The following is a 23,845-nucleotide window of genomic DNA, read 5'->3' on the forward strand; positions in this document are numbered from 1 at the left end:
TTGCTTTCATGGCTGACACTTCTTAAGAGTTAATGAACAGAGGAGAAAAGGTGCTTGCTGTACCCTCCTTTCGGCTCAGCTCCTCCCATCCCCCTCTCCCTGCAGTGAGAATAAGAGGTCTCAGAGCGTGGATCTGGCCAAACCCTTGCACAAGGAAAGTTACAGATGGGAAGAAGAGAAGCACTAGGAGATTAGGAACCTTGCCCAAGGCAAGCAATAATACAGGCTAGAGAGCAAGCCAAAGGTGAAGGGCCACAGCTCACGAGGCTGCAGCAGGATGCTTCTAAGCTTCGGTTAAAGCTGCCCATATTTGCAAACTTCCTCTGGTTTACGATAAACAAATGCAGTTTAAAGAGGGAATAGAGCAGGCTGGCAGTTTGTCACCTTTAAACTAGGCACATACCCAGGTACACTCTATGATGCTGTTAATATCACAGAATACTAGCAACACTGCAACCACAGAATACAACCCATATTTGGGGAAATAAAATTACATTTAAAAATAGTCATTTTTAAAATTTCTAAATGAGTGTTTTACCTGCATACATGTATGCACTACATTTATGCCTCAGAGGTCAGGAGAGTTACAGAGGGTTCTGAGTCACCTTTGTGGATGCTGGGAAACAAACCCAGGTTCTCCAGAAGAGTAGCAAGTGCTCTTAACCGCCAAGCCATCTCTCCTACCCCAGAACTGCATTTTTTAAAGGCCTCACATAACAAAGAATCTTTAGGGAATACAGTTTAAAGTCTTAAATCAAGGCTAGCACTACAGTAACACCATGTAAAGGGTGAGCGGTAGGAAAGGAGCAGTCAGATCCTTCTGAACTCAGCTACAAATCTTAGAACTGGAAACAACCTCACAAACCTCACAGTCCTGTCCTGCAGCTGACACAGGAGAGGAGAATCATGAAGCAGATAAACTTCAGGTTCCAGACTAGAATCCAAGTCCTAAATTCTGGCCAGAAGCCCTCTCTCTCATGCAGGGCTGCTTTATCTGGTGGCAGACCTAAAATCTCTTAAGTTTACTCCAAGGAGTAATTTGCCCATCTCTGATACTCTCGTCCATTCCTGCATCTTCTTTTCCTAATAGAACTATGGTATGGACAGGACACACGCGGTTCTCATTTTACAAAAAGAAAAAAGAAAGAAAGAAAAGAAGGGAGGGAGGGAGGAAGGAACTAACAAAATCCTTTGAATTCAACAGCATCGCTCACTGTAGTCCCAGCTACTCGGGAAACTGAGGCCAGCTACTCGGGAAACTGAGGCAGAAGGAGTCTGAGTTTAAGTCCAGCCTGAGCTACAACAGTGAAGACCCTACCTAAAAGCAAATTAAGAGCCCCTAAATCCATGGTTAAGGTGAAAATCTATGGCAACATCCAATGTTGTTTTACTAGTCCATAGCTGGGGGTCATGCATCCTAGGGCTAATAGGCAGTGTATCGTATTGCTTTCATTTTACACGTTCATCTGTTTTGTAGGGGAGCATGCTTGTGTGTGTGTGCACGATGTGTCACAGAGCAGGTCAGAGAACAACTTGAAGAAGTGGTTCCCAAGGATCAAGCTCAAAACTGTAGGCTTTATTCACTGGCCCAAGCAATGTGTTATTATCATTATAGTTAGTATCTATAATAGCTTGGACTCTACATTTCCAATTGTGTTTACAGTCACATGTTTAAAAACATTCTTGTCATGTTCCATTATGTTTACATATCACAGTTTGACAAATAATTCTTTAAGTACTTTATATTAGACTTATTTATTTACTGTTGTAAATGGGCTTCTATAAACAGGTATGACTTGCTGTTCTTTCTAAAGTTTCCCAAAAGTTGTAGTATATAAGTAAAAGAAAAATCAAAACAAAAAAATAAACCACTACCCCCAAATTCACAATAAAATATATTTCTATTTTTTAAACAAAGCAGATTATGAATTAATAAAAATTTTTAAATCAGAATAAAAGTAGCTATAAAGGTTTCTAGAATGTAGCTTGTTAAATATATGTGATATGTGTGTGTGTGTGTGTGTGTGTGTGTGTGTGTGTATATATATATATATATATATATATATATATATATATATATATATGCATCCTTGTGGCATTTTCATATATGTGCAGTACTTTGGTCTTGTCTCTTTTAAAAGCTAGATTCTGTGGGTGAGAAACCATGTAGCTGAGTCTCACTTGTTTCACTTAAAATGAGGTTCAGTCCATTTTCTGGTGATCAATTCTAGTCTTCCTTATGGGTAGATAATAACTCCACCACCACACTAAACTTGTAGTTTGGATACACATACACACACACACACACACACACACACACACACACAACTTTTGAAGGTAGGGGTGAAAGGGTCAGCTTTAAGGCCAGCCTCAGCTACCAGAGAGTCTGAAGCCAGCCTGACCTACAAAAAATCCTGTCTCAATGTCCTCTAAAAAATGTGAAAGTCGATCTTTAACAACTTCCTAGTTTCCTAAATAAACTACACCAGGTAAGCTGCTAGATTCTGGGCAGTGGGATTACCAAAGCAATTCCTCCTTTGAGTAGAGAGAAAACAAACAGAAGTGCTGGAAGAATGGATGACTTCAGCTTGCTGAGGGGGAAATGGCAGAAGCTACATTAGAAGAGAAGGAAGGTGGTCCAAATGTCTTGCTCTCAACAAATCCCTTGAATGAGGAATTGGTCTATTGGCAAAGTGCTCTGAAAAAGAGGTGAGGATGCTGACATTTGCTCCAGCTCCAGTGTAAACACCAGGGGACCTGTGCACAAAGCTGCCATCTGGATGCAAACTATATCCATGAAACTGCTACAGAACTCCCAGCAGCTAAGAGTGCAGCAGCTCAGATTTAGCCCTCTTTGGCTGTAGCATAAACACTATTTCATAATCTCTCTGAATTTTATACTGACTACATTATTTATGGGAAATCTGAAAATCACAGGTTAAATATGTAACTGAAAAACAAGCTCTCAGCTCAAATTACACTTGAATTATGGATAAACTTACTTTTAATGCTGGGGAAAGGGACTTTTAATGGTCTGTGATGGATTTGGCTGACTAAAGACCTCATGATATAAACTCTGATATATATCACAAGTTATTGAAATACTTCTCAACAAAGAAGCTGAATATTGGAGGCCTTCATAAATGAACCAGGTCTCTAACAAGCTATGTAATGCCGGGGACCTGTGCCCTTTACCGTGGTATAATTTAGGTCTTTATTCTAATTCTTACCTACTTTCAGTATTATCATGTTTCCTTTTGTTTCTATAACCAATTTGACTGAGGACCTTTGAAAGTTATTTTATCTTTTAAACATTCAAATTGAATGTGATCATAAGACACTGTCCCCTCAATATCTTCATGAATTTCAAACGGCATTAACAGCAAAATAAGGTAAAATTGGGAAGCTAATTAGTACAATTTAACAAAAATTACCGTAATGACTGCAAATAAATACAAACAACCTACAAAGCGCTCTGTGAGAAAGATGGAGCCCAGTCTTTGTCACTGTGGTCAGAGTAAACGGCAACCGTCTGGGAGCCTGGAATGTGATGCATGGAGGAGCATGGGGGCTCCTTTCTGAACAAGAGTATGAGAAACTTCCCAACAGTCAGACAGTCAGATTCCAGAAGGGAAGACATGAATGACTGACTATATGATCTTTAAAAATTTACATAAATGATAAAATGTGATCACATTTGTTCATACTAGGAAGATCAAGGTCAAATGTGAATGCAAGACTGGAAATAGAATGGAAAAAAAAAAACCTACAATTTAGTGTAAACAAGGCTTTCTTATTTACAGTGTGAAAATCAAAAGTCTAAAAATAGTGTAAACACCAATGTGTCCTTTGTCCCAATAACTCCATACTTGTAGGAATCTGTTCCCAGAACTCCCACAAAAATAAGTAAATAAAAAATATAGTTTAAGACCACCAGCCTAAGCAACAAGTTCAAGCCTAAGCAACAAGTTCAAGGCCAACCTAGGCTATGAGACCTGTCTCAAAAATCAGAACCATGCAACAGTAAACAAAATAAAAACAAAAGCCAAACTTTTTCAACAAGTACTTTTTAAATCTGACTTCCAAACTACAAGGTTAGCGTGGTGGTGGAGTTATTATCTACCCATAAGGAAGACTAGAATTGATCACCAGAAAATGGACTGAACCTCATTTTAAGTGAAACAAGTGAGACTCAGCTACATGGTTTCTCACCCACAGAATCTAGCTTTTAAAAGAGACAAGACCAAAGTACTGCACATATATGAAAATGCCACAAGGATGCGTACTATATTATATAAATAATAAACACAATTTTAAAAGTTTACATTTGTTTGGTCAATGTTAACTCTTCAATGAACAAATATGCTATGTATCTCTGTGTCATACATAGGAGCTGGCCTAAGCAGAGGGTTAAAAAGGCAGTTCTGGATTTTGAAAAAAAGGACAATGTTTAAAGAAGGTCTTTAGGGGATATAGTTATACTAATACTACCACCACAAAGGTCACCACACTGTGTTACAACTGTATCAGAACACTGAACTAAGTCACTTAGTGTGGGATTTGTGGTTATTATAATTTGCAGAACAAAAACACACAGATAGTTAAGTAAATGTCACCGAGTGCAGAGACCTTTACCTTATGCACAGACATGAGGCAGCAACAGTGAGCATGCATTCACAATGAGTGAATCATGAGCTAGGTGCTAGGGCTTCCGGGGTGCCCTGCAGCCCTGCTGTCCTGCTGAACCCCAGGCTTTCACTACTTCAAAGCAAATGAACAATGTAGTACTGGGAGGCCTCAACACAGAAGAGGTCCTTTTTGTCATAAGGTTCCAAGCTTCCAAACTTTTTACCGATGTCGACACCTTAGCAGAATGGTCTTTGCTGCTGATGGTATTGGGTGTGGATATGCTCTTTAGAACATATATAGTATAATGCAGGATGCTCTGTGTAAACCAAACCATAAACTGAAAACCTTTGCATTAACAAGCTCTTCAACAGATACTTTCCCAATGAATTTCCAAGCTCATATTACACTAAGACAGAGTGACAAGGGAAACAATTTCCCCCATGTAGTTTAGCATCAGAGATCTTTCACAGGTGTCCTGAAAGGGGAGTAAGGTCACGACCTCAGGTCAAGCTAATGACCACTAGGTGTTACTGTAACAGAAGGTACCTAATAACCAGGGTGAATACATATGGTATTGGGCTAAATGCAGGCAAGACAAGGTCATTTTTCTTTTCCTGAAATGAATTCTAAGCAGCATGAAAACTAAAGCTGTTCATTCAGGATCTTATCTCAAGTAAAACTGAACTTTCTGCAGAATTGTGTAAAGAAAAAAAAAAAAAAAAAGAATCAAAACTGAACTAGGTAACAAGCTAAGGAGGAAAAACCACATTGTGAGTCAATGAGACAGTCACACATAAAGCCCACCACATTCTACAAGAAATTATTTTTGCCACCGATTTGCCCAGCAACCACTTTACTGTTCTAAACACAAAAATGTTGAGAATTTTCCTTGCCCAGGAGTGTTTTTTTTTTTTAAAGACTAAGTGCATCTTAACATACATAATTTAGTTTGCAACAAACCACAGAAATGAAGGGAAAGCTGAAAAGAAAAATAAAAACATATATTTGCTATAATGATCTGATCAAATGCCACTAAAACACTCTGTGCTGAACTTTTGAAACCCTTAAAATGCTCTGCCATCTGCTAACAAGTTAAAGGTTCTTTTTTTTTTTCCCCTTTTCACTCAACTTGGCCCCATTCTATCATCAACTTGACAATCTACATCACTGTATGGTCTTAAATCGAAAAGGTGCTCAAAAAATGAAAACTGTGTATGGTTAGCTTTTCCCTCTGGCTGCAGTCACGGCTTTTGGAAAGCTGCTGTGGACGCCAGAGCTGCAGAGAGCTGCTCCTACATGATCAGCACAGTTACAGTCTAACGTCAACACCTTCCTCGGGATTGATGTGATGATCAGCCAGATCTCACATAATAGGCAGGGCTAAGTTTCTTACAGGAAGACTAAGCTCCATTCTACTTACCCTCCCAGCAAAGCAGCAGAGGAAGCTTGGGGGCACACATTAAGAAAGAGATAAGGCCCAACCGATGTGAACAAGAAACTCTGCTAAACAGACCAAGCTAAATTATAACTGTGAAACCACTAGGGATCTTTAATTATTAAAAAGTAAACCATATGCTGGGATAATAGAAGACAGCTCAGGAATCAAAAGTGCCATGAAACAGTAGTTCTTATTCTGGCTGTACTTGCCTTCCTCTGAAGATCCCTTCCTAACACATATATTTTTCCTACTGTGTGTGTGTGTGTGTGTGTGTGTGTGAGAGAGAGAGAGAGAGAGAGAGAGAGAGAGAGAGAGAGAAAGAGAGAGAGAGAGAAAATGCAAAATAACAGTAAGCTTGAAGAAAAAATATAGCTACAAACACAAAAACAACTAAATCCCGTGCATACAGACTGACTCAGGTGTGGGAAAAGAGTTTTTGTTCCTTAGTTGTGGTATATATGCATACATATCACACAGACAACAAATCCTGGCTTTCTGCTAACTTATTTTGACAAGCTATTTATTTAGACTTTGATTGATCTGATCATAAAAAAGACAATCACATTTGTCATTAGATAATCAAAAGACTAAGAAATCCTTACAAAAAATGAAGAGCCATTATTTATAATGACAATAATTGTCCTTGGCTTGACGGCTCTTTACAAAAAGCATCCTATGAAAGAAGCACCCAGGAATTAGCCACATGCCCCAGAATCCAGGGAGCTGGATGTAGCCACTGATGGTGATGGGAAACAAAAGTAATTTCCCTATTCATTGCAAAGAAAGCCAGTTAGACACATTAGAAAATACTGATCCAGGCTACTCATATGTAGAAGTTCTATCAAAGCTTTTCAAAGTCAGAAAAATTTAAAACACTGGTATTTGACAGCCAAATACAGATGCAAAAAGAGAATTAAATCTGAACCTTAAAAACCCATATGGAAAAAACCAAAGTAAGCTAGGTGTGGTTGCTCCAGTCAATCACCTCTGCACTCAGAAGGCAAAGGAGAGAGGACTAAAACTGGAAGGCAAGCTTAGGCTAACCAGGCAGATCCTGCATCAAAAAGCCAAGGGCTGGATCATAGCTCAGTAGGGGAAAGTTTGCTTAAACTGCCCAAGGTCTCTGGTGTAATCTCTAGCACTGAAAAGAAGGGAGGAAAAGGGTAACAATTTACACTAACCAAAAGGCACATAAAGATCTACAAGTAATTAAGAAAATTATAATTGCTGGAGGGTGTGGTAGCATAACCTTTAATCTCAGATTCAGCAGGAGGCAGAAGCAGAATCTCTGTGATTCAAGCCAGGCTGGTCTACACAGTGAGTTAAGAGTTACAAGGTGAAACTGTCTCAAAAAAATGAAAGGGGGAGGAAGAGCTACAAGTTATAGATGTATTTTGTACTTTAAAAACAATTCAGGGCCAAAAGAGCAAATTATTTGCTATTAGTGAAATTAGATGCTAATAAGTTCTCTATTGTTTAAACTTTAATATCCACAGCATTCAAATTACATAAGTTTGAAATTACAAAACTTAAATGTTTAAGATCAATACCTACTGGCTGTGTCATACGTGGCTCTCAGTGGTATGGACTGTGAGATCTTCAAACCCTGGACACTGCTGGTTTTATCTTCTGGTGGATCAGTCTTCTTACTCATCCCACTCTTCCCCAGTGCCCCCTGCAATGCCTTTCCCACCACTGTTCTGTATGCCTCCCGACCCACAAGGGTTAATCCCACTGAAGTACGGACCGACTGTCACTCACCTGCTTCAAAAGAAACAGTGGCCTCAACCCTTTCCTCTGGGTAGCTGAAGCATCTTGCCAGTACTCAGAACTCCTTCCACAGCCTGTAGTCCATAAATGGCACTCTGCTCCACCCACACCCTACAGTACCCATCTTTACATTTGTCTAAGGGCTCTGTTGGGCAGAACCCCAGATCCACCATTCTTTCAAAGACCCTACCACTTCCCACAAACTCACTAATGTTTTGATCTTGGAGGAGATTTTTAGATGGTAAGCTGCTGATTAAGCATGTACAACAAGCCCTGGAAGCAACTAGTAGAAAAGCCTGGGTTTGACATGAGTAACCAGGCCCAATTCATACAACTTGTCTCCCTTTAACTCCTTCACTTGTAAAGCCCAGATGTTACACTGGATGGATTCTAAGAGCCAGTCTGTATTCTATTCTGTATGCATAACATTTCTTCACTGGGTCATTGTATAAAAATGCCCAATGTCTCCTACTATTAAACATCTCAATTTATTTGAGCAAATAACCCGACATAACTATGTATTTCAAAGCTATTTTCAAAAAAGGAAAAAGGAAACAAGCCACAAAAAAAAAAAAAAAAAAAAAAATCTCTGAGGATTAAGAAAAATATATGCAAAACCCAAAAATTTTTACTCACCAAATCTCACTATAAATAACACTATTAAATAATAACTTAACCATGAAGGTTCTGGTGAAAATTTAGGATGCCAAATTCAGACATAAAAAAAGCAGGAATGAGTGGTAAGACTATTAGACTATTTTGCTTCAATTGTTTTTAGGCTCTTGTCAAAGAAAATAAATTTAAAATGAAGCTACAGTACAACAAAAAACAAAAGCTTCAGCCCTCCTCAGACAAGGAAAAACGTTAGGGGCACACAAAGCATTTAGTTGGCCTGAATTTAAGGCCAGAGACTGGCCTGGGCTTTTGGGCAGTGGATCCCATCTTGCACCTTAAGAGTTAAGTTCTCACAATAGTTTCCTTTTTGCCTTGCCTCAAAGCTTCAGACACACAGCTCTTGAGTACAGACTGCTCTTTCAGGTCATGGACTGGGCTTTCCAGCTTACCAGTGCTGGGACATAATGGTGACAGGGGGGCTATCACAGCTCAGCTACTGCACAAGCAACACTGTGCAGTTACCAACAGTTCTAAAAAACACCTCTTGAGGGGCTGGAGGAAAAGGAAAGAATATTTTCTAGCAAATACTATTCTTTTCTAGCAAATACTAACAATTAATTGGAATAAAGTTCTCTCCCCTTCACTGCCCATGCTGTGTAAATCAAAAACAAAATGAAACCAACAGGACTTCATCAAAACCAGGATGTGGCCTTTCATCGATGTTTCCCCAACTCCGGCATCTTACCTGTTGATGCTTTGATCACGTAGCCCCCTTTCTCCTCACTAGGAGGCACATCAAGCAGCTGCATAATTCTGTCCAGAAGCCCATGGATGATCTCAAACCCAGGATTCTTATTGTAATAAACAGCACAGAGATGCCTGTAGTTTTTTGCACCTACATCTACAAAAGCAAAAAGAACTGATCAGCAAGTCATAGTAACCATTATTTAAGAAAGCAGCTCATTTCAAACGTGGACAAAGCTAACAAAAAGAGACAATAGATTATTCGACATGAAGAGAAGTGTTCAGCCTCAGAAATTCATGGTCAGATCAAACTTTTCAGCCACTAAATTCTAAATAAACCTTCATAATTAAAACATGGAATGAGAAGATGGACAAATGACTCAGTGGTTAAGAGCACTTGTTGCTCCTACAGAGGACCCAGGCTTGGTTCCTAGCACCCACATGGTAGCTCACAGCCAGCCATCTGTAACCCCAGTTTCTGGGAATCCGACACCAAAGGCACCAGGCATGTATATGGTTCATTGACAAACATGCAAGCAAAACATTCATACACACAAAATAAAATACTCTTTCTTTTTTTTTTTTTTTTTTTTTTTTAAGATGGAAGAAGTAAAACAAAGGATATGAAGCTATTGTGATATGGGTCAACCCTGAAGACATTATGCCAAGAGAATAAGCCTACACGATCCCCACATATGAGGGACTGAAGTTTTGTGTTGTTGTTGAGATGACTGAAAACAGGACCGTGTGTACAAGGCAAGGACACTCCCCCGAGCTCACACCTCACTCACTCTCACCTCATTCACACCTCATAGTCACACTACCACAGGAACAGAGTGGGAGGGCAGCTTCCAGGGCTCATGGGAAGGAAGAGAATTGCCACTGTCTGTCAGTCACAGGGCTGCAGCCACGGACAATGAAGAGTTTCAGTGGTCTTCCACACAAGAACATGTAATACTGCTGCTGTGCTGTGCACTAAGGAGGTAGCTTGCATCTGTGTTTTAAACTACCACAATAACTTTTAAAACAGTGGGAAGAACCGTCCACTGGGGAAAAAGACTCAAAAGAAACAGATCTACAGGTTATGTTTGAATGGGATCATTTTTGTCTACTTTTGACTATTTCAAAATCTTTCCATGATTAATATACATTACCTTTTATTAAAGTAAGACAAACGAAGAATCACAAGCTGAGATGAACTGGGCAGTGAACTAGCGTATAAAGACAGTGAGACAGTACTCACCGATAAAAACCTCAGAAACTGCCAATGGTCGTAACAAGTGGATAGCGCTCAGAGACAATGCGTTGAGTGAGAGAATACAGCCACAAAAGGCTGCAGGATCCACAAAAAAAAAAAAACGTAGTTTTGTACGTAATAAGACACGGGAGAAATGGGGGGTTTTCAAGGGTGGTGGTTTAAAAAGGAAGATTTAAAGCCAATAGCACCATTTAACTTTAAAACTGGCATAGAACTTAGGTATATACCATGACCCTTAGGCAGATCCTAGAGACACACAGCTCTAATATAAATAAATCCTGAATGCATTTGGCCTCACACTGCTTTTTAAATTGGAAAAAAAAAGATGATAATGCCTGTCTTTGGAAATAAAGTGAAAACAACAGGCCGTTTGTTGACTGTTGACATGGACTGAGCAAAAGCTCTTCCACAGCTTTTCCATAGGTAAGAGCTACTAGCCATGGCTGCCACAAGCAGCCGTTTATCTTCCAGAAAGCCAGACACTGCGACATTCACAGCACTAGTAATCTCCGGCCAGGTACAGAGTGCCTATCAGCCAACCCTCAGTGCTCAAGATATTCCACAGCCAGGATTACTGCTGCTGTGGAACAGATGGGGAAGCCAAACCTCAAGGCAATTAAGTAAAGTTGCCCCAAGTCAAGCTAACTATCGAGGGCTAATCATTATCAATTCCACAGCGATGAAGTTACAAACCAGACTTGCTCAGGACTGACTAAAACCCACACTCTCCCCACTGCCCTAAGTGTGAGTGTGACACAAAGGATTTAGAAGGGAAACCGTATAAGGGTAAATGCATGTGTGGCCATATAGCTGCTTACTACAGTCAAAGACGTGCATTCTTGAAACATTTTTGGTACAACGAGCAGATGTTTTACTTCTCCAAAGTTTTCATGATTTCATTTAAGTCACTGAAAAAAAAAATATTTTTTGAAATCCGGAATCTGTGTCCATCAACAGTATGTTAATTTATGGAGATTAAGTCTGAGTAAACTTCTGACTAAATAGACACAGCGAAAGAACTGTTCTCGCCATTTAACTCTTCTTAGCGCATGCTATGCTATGGCACTCCAGTTTTCCTTAGATAGTGGAGGTCAATGCCACTACAGGGCTCACACAAACTCAACATTTATTTTATAAATACATAACTAAAGTCTGGAAAGAGAGACAAGCACATGGAAGCAACTCCCACACCAGGCCAGGAGCAGTGAGTGGGCCATATTCCAAGGCAACACAAGAGACAGCTGAGGTGACATGACTGCCATATTGCCACCCCTAGTTATTGTTTCCATCTTCAAGGACAAAGAACTCTGTTATCTAGACTCTATAATCAAAAGGGCAAGGATAAGAATCAATATTAAAGTCAGGCAGGCATAAATGCGGGGTAACCCAGCAGCATGCATAAACTGAGAGGCCTAATTCTGCTGCAGGAACGTGAACAAACACACACACACATTCTCTCTCTCCTCCTGAAGGGAAAAAAATTAAATGAAACAGAACTAAATTATCCCTTTCATACTACTGACTTGCTTCTGGGTATCCCGCCATGTGGTACCCATTTGTTGGTGTCACATGCTTCCACTTTAACACACAGGCACGTATTGAAACGACTTTGTAGTTCCATATTCACTGTGAGAGCAGGCCCACAGTAAGCCACCATTCAGAGAGCTTACCAATGCAAACGAGAAGCCGCTTGATTTTGGGAATCTTTGCCTTGAACCACTTTTTCCTAATCTCCAAATTATTTAAAATGAACCTTTTTGATAACAGTTAAATATCTAGACCAAAATCATAGAGTTTTTAGGGCAAGTTAAGTGCTTTGAGTGATCACAGCAGAAAAAGAAAAATTACAGTTTAAAAAAGAGAGAGAGCTGAATATGTGGCTCAGTTGCTAGAGAGCTTGCGTGCCTAGCAGTGCATAACCAAGGCATGGTGGCACATGCCCATCAGGGGCATCCCAAATTCAAGGTCATCCTTGGGGACAGAGTGAGTTTGAAGCTATCCTAAGCTATATAAGACTTTGTCTCCAAAAAGACAAAAATTAAAATTAAAGTTTATTTCATTTAAGAAAGGTTTCAGGATGTTTTCAACATGCCTAGAAAACAATAAACAACTTCTAAGTTTAATTTTGCAATAGGCTTAAGAAAAGACACTGAGTTGTAGGACTAATGTATTAAACTTATTATGTAGGTGCCCCCTCCCTACTCTACCACTGACTCGTTTTCACATTCCTCAGAGGTACCATCCCCTTTATATTTGTTTCTTTACATTTTCTTAAGACATTCCACACCCTCCATTCCTATCATCCACCTACAGAAAAATGGCTAGGTAGGCTACAGTTCCCATCTCTTTGCCTTCTGCACAGAGAGGCCATATTACATCACAGGAAGTACAGACTGCATGCCATAAAGTAAGAACTATTTAGATTTCATGCCAAAGCTAGGGTTTGTTGGAAATGCCTCAGTTCTTTATAACTCAGTTAACAGACCTCTTGTGTCATGCCATCAAACAATCTGCTATTTCAATGGGCCTGCCAAGTATGTCAGCCTAAATTATCCGTGTATTTCACAGACTTCAAAGTACTGCCCGGAGAGAGCGGATCTAAACCATCCAAAGGAGGGTGGCTAGATGCAGTTCTGTGAGCTCAAAGGATACAACAAATGACTTTTTTTTTTCCCCAAAGATAAAAAAGGGGGAATGGTACATAATGTCCCTAGCATGTGACTCACACATATTTTCTAGGTTTGGCATAGGCTCCCGAGCAGGCATCTCCTGTTTGCACCGATGATTAGAGGTGAATTAGTGGTTTCTGGTAATGTGCACCCAGGGCACAGAGTCTTCCTTACTCTCACAGGTACCCAGAACCCTATCAGAAAGAAAGTAGATGTGGAGAACAAAAGAGCTCCGAGAATAATCAAGGGCTGATACAGTGCTAGAGATGAACAGCCTTAAAAACAAAGTAAATCACCTTCACCTTTAAGTCTAGCCGGCCCACAATTTCAGTACTGACACCACAAAACCATAACTCATGCTTCGAATCTATCTCCTAAAAAATGTTAGCACAATCTAAGTGACCCACAAAAGCACCAAGAATCCCACAAAAGTATAGCGCCATGAAAAGCCACAGCTAACACAGGAAAACAAGAACCTGATATACTATAGACTATATTCATAGTCCTATACGATAGGACTATAAATTAGTGAGACAAAAATAAATAAAACCTAGACATGGAAACGCAAGAGGGACTAGATGGGACGATCGGCAGCAGTGAGACAGGGACAAGCAGAGCTGGTAACAAAAACACATTGCGCGAGTGTATGAAAACGGCATAATGGCAGGCAGGGTGTCTTAATCCCAGCACTTGGGAGGCAAGGGCCATCAGATTTGAGGCCAGACTGATCTACATAGCAAGCTCCAATCCAGGCAGAGGTACTTGTCTCAAGAAAAAGGAAGAAAGACAAGGAGAAGAGCAGGAAGAAAATAGCATAGTTAAGTCCATTTTATAGGGATAATCAATATATGCAACATAGTAACATATGCAATGTATCAATATACACTGGGTATGTTAGCTCACACCTGTCATCCTCCCACTCAGGGAATGGAAACAGGATGTAAATTTGAAGACAGTCAGGGTCCCACAGCAAGACCTATCTCAAATCCAACAAAATCAAAACAAACAAACAAACAAATCAGTTTAAAAGACTTTAGGAAAGAATTTACTAAGTAATCAGATATTTAAATGTGTACACTACACCTAGGGACTGGCAAACTGTACAAGGGAAGAGGATACTCACTGTAAGACATACTTTAGGAAGTCTTGTAATCTGTCCCTTCATCCTCACAGTAAGCACATTCTCTGCTTCCATATGGGAAGATGTTATATAACTATTACAAATGCCGTCCGTTCAGACAGGCTACATGTACAAGTACATTTGTGTAAAGTATAAAAGCATCGCCTATCTCGACAGCTGTACACAGAAGTGTAAATATGACTGCAGGTATGTACGAGGTCTGGCAATGAATTCTAGGTGTGAAATAAGGGAGAAGTTGAAGAAATCCCCCCTACCCAGAGACAGAGTTCCTCCTCTGTATACCATTGGCTGTCCTAGAACTTACTCTGTAAACCAGGTTAGCCTTAAACTCACAGGGTTCCACCTGTCTCTGCCTCTGCCTCCTGAGTGCTAGGATTAAAGACCTGAGCCACTACCACTTGCTGATCTCTTTTTTTAATTAAAAAATATTTTTAAATCAACAACACATATTCAAGAGAGTTTAAGAATATTACAAATATATGCTCAATCATAAAAAAACAGCAACAACTTCCCTTAAATGTGTCTATATTGCAGCCATACTTTTCTTTTAAAATGATGCTGAAAAGCCAAGAAACAAACATGAAAAGAAATCTCTAAAATTCTCAATGCATACAAAGAAAAAATTATATTCCTAGGGGTTGGCTTTTAACATAAACCTGGAATGGATTTTTATCTATTAAAAAAATACAGTACTGGATGCATGACAGGGTATATTATACTCACGTTAGCAGATCTTAACTATGTGGAACCAAGCACACTAAAATAACTTTCTCTATTAAAAATGATTTATTTACACAGCTAAGATGCCATCACATATGCGAAGGATGCTACTTCAAAAATCGTTAATGTCAGTTTCCTTACACCCATGTTTTTTTAATTATTAATTGGAAATTCTACATGCCAAAAATATGAAATGGTGAAATTGAATTAATGCAGACTGATGACGTAAGCCCTCTTCAGAAAACCACATTCCACATGTGGATGAAGATAATCTTCCATTATCTGAAGCTCCAGAATCGATGGACAGTGTCTCAGAAGATAGGTATTCACGGCCTATAATAAAATGTTCTTATTGAGCCTTTACCAAGCACATAGTCATACCAAAAATTATAAGGACCTGACCTTTTACTATACTCAGTTATATCTATTTTTGTGGTGCTAGGGACTGAACCCAGGGCCTTATGCATGTGCCTATATTTAATATTCAGTAACACAAGACAGATAAACACTCACATCCATGTATGTGCATTTGTGCGCACAGTAAGGTGAGGAAAAAAACAGTTACGTTCTGTGGCAGCCAAGGAGCTCATGGGAGGAGGAAGAAATGGTTTAAAGGCTTAAAGCCAACATTCGTTATTTCCACATCCATTTAGGAAGGTAAGGGAAACCAGACCATCCTCTCACTTAGAGAAGCTGCCCGGACAGTGCTGAAGTCTGGGAGCTATTTAACTGTAACCTGCATGCAGGGGAATGGAGTTCAAAGCAGGGCCACTAAGCCACTCTTGAGGATGGAGGAAGGTCTGGGCGAGTCACAACTAAGAGCAATCTGTTTCGAGAAGAAAGGGAGGGCATCGAGAGCCCCAGGTGAGTGTTCTAACCCTGTGCTCTTAGCACAGCAACTATGCAAGTCCAAACTTTCTGAAATGGCTGTCACTGAAAACAAGTGTAGGCGACTGTGAGGTGGCCACAAACACGTGTCATGCAGAATCTTGGAGGAGGGGGTCCTGTTGGTCCCATTCTCCTGATAGAAATCACTAAGACCCTTTACAAAGCCAAGCTCATGGTAGGCTCTTGCTCCTTTTTCAACTTAACGCAGAGATCTGTTTTCTCTTGTCATTTCAGAAAGGTTCTAGGCATACTGGCAGTTTCCCTGAGCACTGAAGGAAGAACTGTGGTTGCAGAATTCAATTGTGTCTTTAAAAAAAAAAAAAAAGGGATGGCTGGATTGAGCAAAATGAGCTAGCTTTTCCAGGCAGGCAGCCCTTTGCTCATCCCTGCAGTTTTTCTAGCTTTTAAAATATTTTGTTTACAGTTTGGTTATTCCTGACATTGAAACGAATGAGCTATTAACATCTGAAACCAAGCAGTAACTCACAGGGCAGCCTGGCATGCTCTCCACTGCTACCCTCCCTGCTACAAAACTGAAAAACTTACCCTAGAGCAGAGTCTGTACTCAGTTTCTTGTTGCAAAAACACATGCCACTCTGCCCAACAAAAGGGATAAATCAGCTTAGTCCCCTGAGTCATGACTAATTTTTAAAAGTGTTACAGCAACTTCGGATCTTGAGGCTCAACAAATGCAGTGGCTGGCTCAGCCTCAAACAAGCCAAATGTGCCTGATTTACAGTGCAAGTCTTAATGCTTGAAGAGTGTGCCTGACTCAGTTTCAAAACTGGCAGCCTGACAGCCTCATTCATCATGATGGCCACTGAGAGACTCCAATCTAGAGTGAATGTCCGACTAGATCAAGCAGGAAAATGGCAGTTGTCTTTTGCCTGCTCTCAGGAACATGGGTTAGACGGGAAAACACAGAAATCCACTAAGATTCCACTTGCATTTTTATTTTTGAAGCCATGTTTGCCAAGCAGACGCTGAGGCGGCTTAGGAGTGCTAGGGTTTTTCAACATTACAGAATGAGTTACTGGCAGGTGTAGCTCCATTCTCTGCATTCCCAGGACGTTTTGCACATTCCCTCCAAACTGAACTTGGGTAAGCTGGGTGCCCAGTGAGCTCGTCTCTGCCAGCCTCTGCCTCCTTAGCCCTGACATTACAGGCACACGTTGCCATGTTTGATTTTCACACAGGTTCTGAGGATCCAAACTCAGATCTTCATGCTAGTGTGACAAGCACCGTCTCATTCTAAAACAGTTTCTACTGCCCTATCACCATGGTGAATCAGACAACATGGCTCGTGCTTGCCACACATCTGCACTCTTTTGAACCTTATAATTTGGGGATTGCTCACTAAGGAGAATTTAGGAAATTTCATATTAATTGGAAAATTCCTCAGTCATTTAACTATTGGTGGTTTCAACTTTTTTACTCAAAAAGTTTCATTTAGGAACACATGACTAGAACTTAGAACACATCTAAGAAAGAGATTTCTAGTTTGGCACCAAAAAAAAGAGAGAGAGAGAGACATGACATGATAAATTACTCCAAAGACAGTATTTGTGTGATTTATTTTTAAAAGTCTTATATTAGTATGACTTGGCTTTCTCATAAAGGGAAGAAAAAAAAAAAAAAAAAAAAAACCAAAAGAAGAAAATGACACAAAGTCCCCTAAAGGTTAGGATAAATATCAAGCCCCATTGCCTCAGCAAAGCACAGTAACACCGCTGACCATCCTGAACTTTCAAGCACAATGGCAGAAGATGGGCATGACCTAGGTGAGCACCATCTGGCCCCGGAACTGCTACCATCCCAGCAAAAACAGCAGCCACCACTTACTATCTGACTGAAACTTTGCAGATGCAGTTCCACTGGATCCTTGCAACAGCTAATAAAGTAAGTGCTGTCATTACCCCGTTGTGTAGATGAGAAAACAGAACTATAACTGTACACCACAGAAAGCCTTGTGCTCCAGTCTGCAGAACTCACTCACTGCTGCTCCCTCTACAGATGCTGTGGACCCCTTCCTGTAGGCTGGATGATTAGGAGGAAATCCACATGCACATACTTAGAATACTGCATCAGAGAAGGTTTTGTTATAAGATCCAGCCCCACCTAAACGGAAAACATACTCTATCTCAATGAAAGGAAATGTGTTTTCGTGATCGAAGACTCAATGAGCAATTTACTTCCCTTCATTTTTCAAATGCTACTGATATGATAGAAAATATTAAGGAAAAAGTATAAACCAATGCAAGACAAAGGGTAAAGTTGAATTGGACGGAAATGAACCACGAAGAAAATAGTAAGTAGGACAGTCCCAACTAAGACAGGCACAACAGAGGTCGGCTACAGAGAAGTTCTTCCTAATGAGAAAAAGGACAACAGAATGCAAACGTCTGAGCTGAAACAATAGCAAAACCCATCTCAGGCACACACACCCAGGCCTGAAACACAACAATGTATGTAGTAATCCATGGCTACAGCCAAACATTACAGCAAGTGTGGTCTCCATGGCTGCTCTTCACTCTCACTCAGCCCTGAAGAGCCACTAGGGAGCCCTGCATGGGCCATTACTGAAAGAGTGCTGTTACCTTAATCACTTTACTTATAATTACGAGGACACCAGAGAAGATCAAGACAATGCAAAGCTAAAAAAAAAAAAAAAAAACCAAATGTGGAAGGAAACAGTCAAAATGAACAGATAGATCCATAACACCCACACTCTCAGTATCTACATAGTGGAAAAAGTGAGTGAATCCTCAAAACTCTTTGCACCTGACACTAAAAAATATTTCCTAGTTTTTAGTATAGATTTGCCACCACTAGAAAATTCTATAGACTACAGCCCGGACTTAAGGGCCACTCATAATCATAGAGACTGATTATGAAATCAAAGGACCGAGGAAGGCTACCAGCAAAGTCACTTGAAGCACTGCTCACCCAGGGACCACAACACTTGAACTTGAGTTTGCATTAGGAAGACAGACTTCCAGGAAAATCAGGGTTCCAAAACTCCTACATTTATATTTATTAGATAACCATGCATTCCAAATGTTGGACCAAAATATTTGTTAGACTAAGTTAAGTACTTTGGACATTAAGTATTTAAAAAAGAAATACTATAAACAATTCACAATCACTGTTACAGCAATAATGTTGAGCTACCAAAGCCCGACAACAATGACATGCTAGGTGTGCCAGAGTGAAGGAAAGAAATGTTTCACAGTGCTCTGGTGACCTGTCCTTTCTTCCTTTCTTCTTCCCCCTCCCTCTCCCCGCACCTCTTGGGGTGGGGAGGTAACTGAGGTGAATTCAGGGACCCATTCATACTTATTTGCATACTCATGTCTCAAACCAACACTGAACTACATTTCCCACACTCTCTATGGTCTCGTTAAGGTGAAGTTTCATACTTATTAAATTCTTTATGAAAATGTGCTTTCCATGTGTTTTCCAAGAAACGGGAGACACAGTCACCAAAGCCTAGGCACTCCTAGGATTCAGATTCAAATAAATCAATCATTAGAAGAAACTGACCAAACAGTGGGAGGAGGGTCTGGGACACTTAAATGGGATATCTGGTTAGTACATAAAATGGTATACTAACTCGACTGACACTAAAATACTATGAGGGTAGTAGCAACATAGAAGAAAGAAACCTGTTGTGTGTACATGTGTGAGCATGCTAACTTCTCCATATACAGCTAAAATTCACACAATAAAAAAAATGCCTATTATGCAAATCAGAGGTCTCCCACTCTTACCTTTGCTAGAATCTTTTACTACAATGTCAGAGATTTCAAACAGTTTGAGAGGAAGTGGCATCTTCCGGTTTGCTGCAATGGTCTTTAGAAGGCCAGGAAGAAGGGTAGTGCGCGCCACCTACAGGAAAAGATGGGAATTTACACTGACTTGAGAAAAACCAACAAACTCACTGTTAAAGGAGACAAAGCAGGCCAACTCCCTGGCTTCACAGGGAAACACTTTTGGATAGGACAATGCCTTAAATACCTGAGTCATTTTAAATTTTCAAATTCAACTCACTGAAAATATTCTCCATTCCATATTAACAAAATAAACACCAATAAATCTGATTAAAATCAAAGTGAGAAGCAAATATAACTCAATAATTATCTTACCTAAAGATTGGTTATTTCATTAGAATTTCTCAAACTAAATTGGGCTTTCAAGGTTTACATATGGAAATTTTCATATCCTGTCTCCTTCCACAAAGCAACTGAAGTAGCCCAGGCTGAACCCCCAAGTGCTCACATTCAGTCTATACTTGGTTCTTTGAACTAACTCGTTCAAATCTTCTGCTTCAAAACTGGCCTTTATTATTTTCAGCTTTCTTCTCTTTCCCATCCATTTATAGTAAATGTAAAATAAACAAAGTAATGTAGTTAAAAAAAAAAACAAAATAAACAAATCTGATCCTGGCATGGTTGTGAAGCCTATAATCCCAGTGCTTAGCAGGCCAGATAGTGGGAATTGTGAGTTCAAGTCTAGCTTGGGCAACAAGATTTAAAGTCGGTGTCCGTTGCTTAGCAAGACCTTGCGTCTCCAGCCTGCCATAGTGGAGTCCCCTCCGTTCTACATCTTGCCATCTCAAGTAGCTACATTTAAAAGTAACTTTTTTCTAACTAGATGTGCTAGTGCGTGTCTAATCTCAACACCTAGAGGTTGAAGCATGAGGATTAGGAGGTTTCAAGGTCAGCTCCATAACAGTTCCAGGCCTCCGTGGGCTAAATGAGTGACTCAGTTAGGGTTTCTATTGCTGTAATAAATACATGAACAAAAGCAACTGGGAGAGGAAAGGATTTATTTCATTTTATATTTCCAATTAACAGTCCATTGCTGAGGGAAGTCAGGGCAAGAACCCAAGCAGGGCAGGATCCTGGAGGTGGGAGCTGAAGCAGAGGCCATGGAAGGTGCTGCTTACTGCTTCTTCCTCATAGCTTGTTCAACCTTTCTTCTTACAGCACATAGAACCAGCAGCCCAGGGCAGCACCTCCCACAGTGAACTGGGCTCTCCCCACCAATCAGCAATTATCAATCAAGAAAAAGCATCACAGGCTTTCCCACAGGCCAATCTGGTGGGAACATTTTCTCCATTAAAGATCCATCTTTTAATGATCCTAAATTGTGTCAAGTTGGCATAAAACTATCCAGCACAATGAGGCTGTCCAAAAACAAACAAAAACCTCTCTCTTTTTTTTTCTTCTAAGTTTGCCATCCTCCTTGGTATAGTGGTACTTACTATCCCCAATTATCAATATTTTTTTGTTGTTACAAACCATCAACAACATAAAAATCTAAAACCCAAATCTGGTCAAACTTCTACATCTAACTACTAATTTATAAGAAATATGGGAGACACCAGAATATAGTCAGTAAAATCCTAAATGTGGAAATCATAAAGAAGAAAGGATCCGTATTTTTTTAACAAAAAGTGAAAGGATGAATATGAGAAAGACCTAGGGATGTGGAGTAAATATTGGACTAATAACCTATAGACTAATTAATCAACTTAATACATAACCTTAAATGAATTCCAACTAAAAAGAAAAACAACAAACACAGGTAGGAGGACTTACAGTGATAGCCACTTGAAGGCTTACTATTACTCCTCACTGGGGGACAAGTGAGGATATGCAGTAACATTACTTATAATAATTACAATTAAAACTTACACATTTTACCTAAGTGTTTTTCTTCCCCTGCTCATTCTATAACAACTTCACTGTTAGAGAAGAACCCAAAGTTAAGAATTACACAGGGAAAGAACAGTCTTGTAACCAAATCATAAGCCACTTTACGTTCAATTTAATTTAGCCATAAGCCAGTACAGACTGTTCACTGCATTAGTAATGGCAGAATGGTGAGGTGAAGCAGGGGTAATGCAAAAGCTGCCAAGTTTAAAGGATACTCTCTGGCATCTCCAATGTGTTTATGCAGAAATACTGACTCTTGAGTGCACTAAGCCACAGCTATTTATGGAAGCATTTCTGATCTGCTTTCCCTCCATTTATATAAAGCAGAGCAGACAGGACACAAAACTCTGAAGAATGTAAGTTACAGAAATCTTAAATACAAAATTTGTGTCAGAGTTGATAAATGAAACTGGGGGAGGGGAATACATTTAGCATAAACAAGTAAAAATCCACATAGATTCAATGAAAATGTGCTGAGTAAATATTAGTATAGCTCATTTGCCACAGTAGGTAGTTCTATACATAAAATTCAGAATTTTTAAGTGTAAACATTTTTTAGAGCCTTCTGAATGTCCCAAAAAACTAACCAAGAGACACAAAGTCAAGGAAACTATCACAGATCACAACTGAGGCATGCTCTACCCCGGTGTTAGTTTCCTAAACGCAGATCCTTTGTCTCTAAGATTTTGCACACACACAGGACTGCATATGCACGAAAGCAAGTAAAGATGTTGCTTAGAGTCACTCATTAGTGAGGTGTTATAACTGGAAATGCACTTCTATAGCTAATATCCAAATCTGTACTGGGAATCATTTAACACTGACTACCATTACAACAGCATTCTCATTTACCTCTTCCTAATCTCTGTCAGAAACTGCCAATAAACTTAGATGACAATGAAAGACACAGAAAGCACAGTCAGTGTTGTGGGATATCAGTACAGTGTGAAGATGTAATCCTGTGATTGGTGTAATAATAGCCAAATGGCCAACAGCTAGGCAGGAGAGATAGGTGAGACTTCCAGGCAGAGTCACCAGTCAGACTTGGAGGAAACAGGATGGGCAGTACAGAGTAAAAGTAAGGCAGAGTAAAAGATATGGGCTAAGTTATAAGAACTCGTTAGAAACAAGCCTAAGCTAAGGCTGAGCTTTCATAATCAGTAATAAGTCTCCATGACCTTATCTGGTGTAATGGCTTATGGAGATTCAAGGAATGCATCTGGTCCATTTACAACAAATGAATGGGAAGGAGAAGAAACTGAGAACAGTAAGTAAACATCACTTATGAAGTGGAAAATGCCAGGTTAGAGTGGCTGAGTCGGCTACTCAAAGCATTTAAGAACTAAGAACAGGCTGAATGTGAACAGGCTGAATGTGAGCAGTAGGGAGCCCAACCTGGGCTGCCCAGTGAGTTCCAGGGCAGCCTGCAGTATAGTGCAAGATACCATCTCAAAGACAGGAATAATAATAATAACTAATTATATATATATATATATTAAAAAAAAAAAAAAAAAAAAAAAAAAAAAAAAAAAAACAACAAGCCAACTTCTACCAAGCACAAGGCTCTGGGTTCAATACTAATATATACACAGAAAGGAGAGACAAAGGGGAAGAGGGATTGGGCGGGGCTGACCAAATGCAAATTATCTAACGAAAGTTCATTAAAATGTCCTAAGGATTTACCCTGAGGCACAACAACTAAAGAGAGTTTTCCTACATCATTTACCACAAACTCGACTTTTATCCCAATTCTTACCTACTTCCAATTCTTACCTGGAACTCAGCAGTTTTGGGATTACTTATGTGAACTGCCTTTGTTTCAGAGATATCCAAGCCAAGTTTATCAGCAATATCTTCTTGGGAGCACTTAAGAACATGTAAAATAGATTAATATAGGGTTATGCCTAACTCAAAATGTAAAAGTATTCAATGCTATCATTCATTTACAGTGGTTTCTTAGCAATGTACATGCTCTATATAAATCAGTAAGTTAATAATAAGCTAAGAATCTTATCTATTAAGTTTGAAAATTAAAATTCATCACTTGTAATTCACTTAGTTTAGGCCCACAGAACACGCAATTAACCATGAAAAGTGATAGTCACAACATGGAACTGGTTAAAGCTTCCTGTAGAGGGGGGGGGGGAGGGTTTCAACCTATACCCAGGTCCTTTTTATACTAGACCCAAATTTACCTTTCCTGTCTAATTTCCTGATTCCTATCTGTTTTCTGAACATTATGTTTTTACCTGC

At 39.7% G+C, this 23,845-nt stretch overlaps 1 protein-coding gene across 2 annotated transcripts in view; it reads right to left on the bottom strand.

The window, feature by feature from the left end:
• The window catches only part of Farsb (phenylalanyl-tRNA synthetase subunit beta), a 61,110-nt gene that overhangs the window by 5,756 nt on the left and 31,509 nt on the right, over window positions 1-23,845 (bottom strand). For both annotated transcript variants that reach the window (XM_051190538.1, XM_051190539.1), the window contains 3 exons: window positions 23,366-23,458; window positions 19,643-19,760; window positions 9,198-9,353 (listed from right to left, as the gene is read on the bottom strand). In XM_051190538.1, coding sequence (XP_051046495.1) covers window positions 9,198-9,353; window positions 19,643-19,760; window positions 23,366-23,458 — 367 coding nt within the window. The remainder of the gene's footprint in view (window positions 1-9,197; window positions 9,354-19,642; window positions 19,761-23,365; window positions 23,459-23,845) is intronic.

This window comes from Phodopus roborovskii, unplaced genomic scaffold, assembly GCF_943737965.1.
Source record: "Phodopus roborovskii unplaced genomic scaffold, PHOROB, whole genome shotgun sequence".
NCBI classification, from domain to species: domain Eukaryota; kingdom Metazoa; phylum Chordata; class Mammalia; order Rodentia; family Cricetidae; genus Phodopus; species Phodopus roborovskii.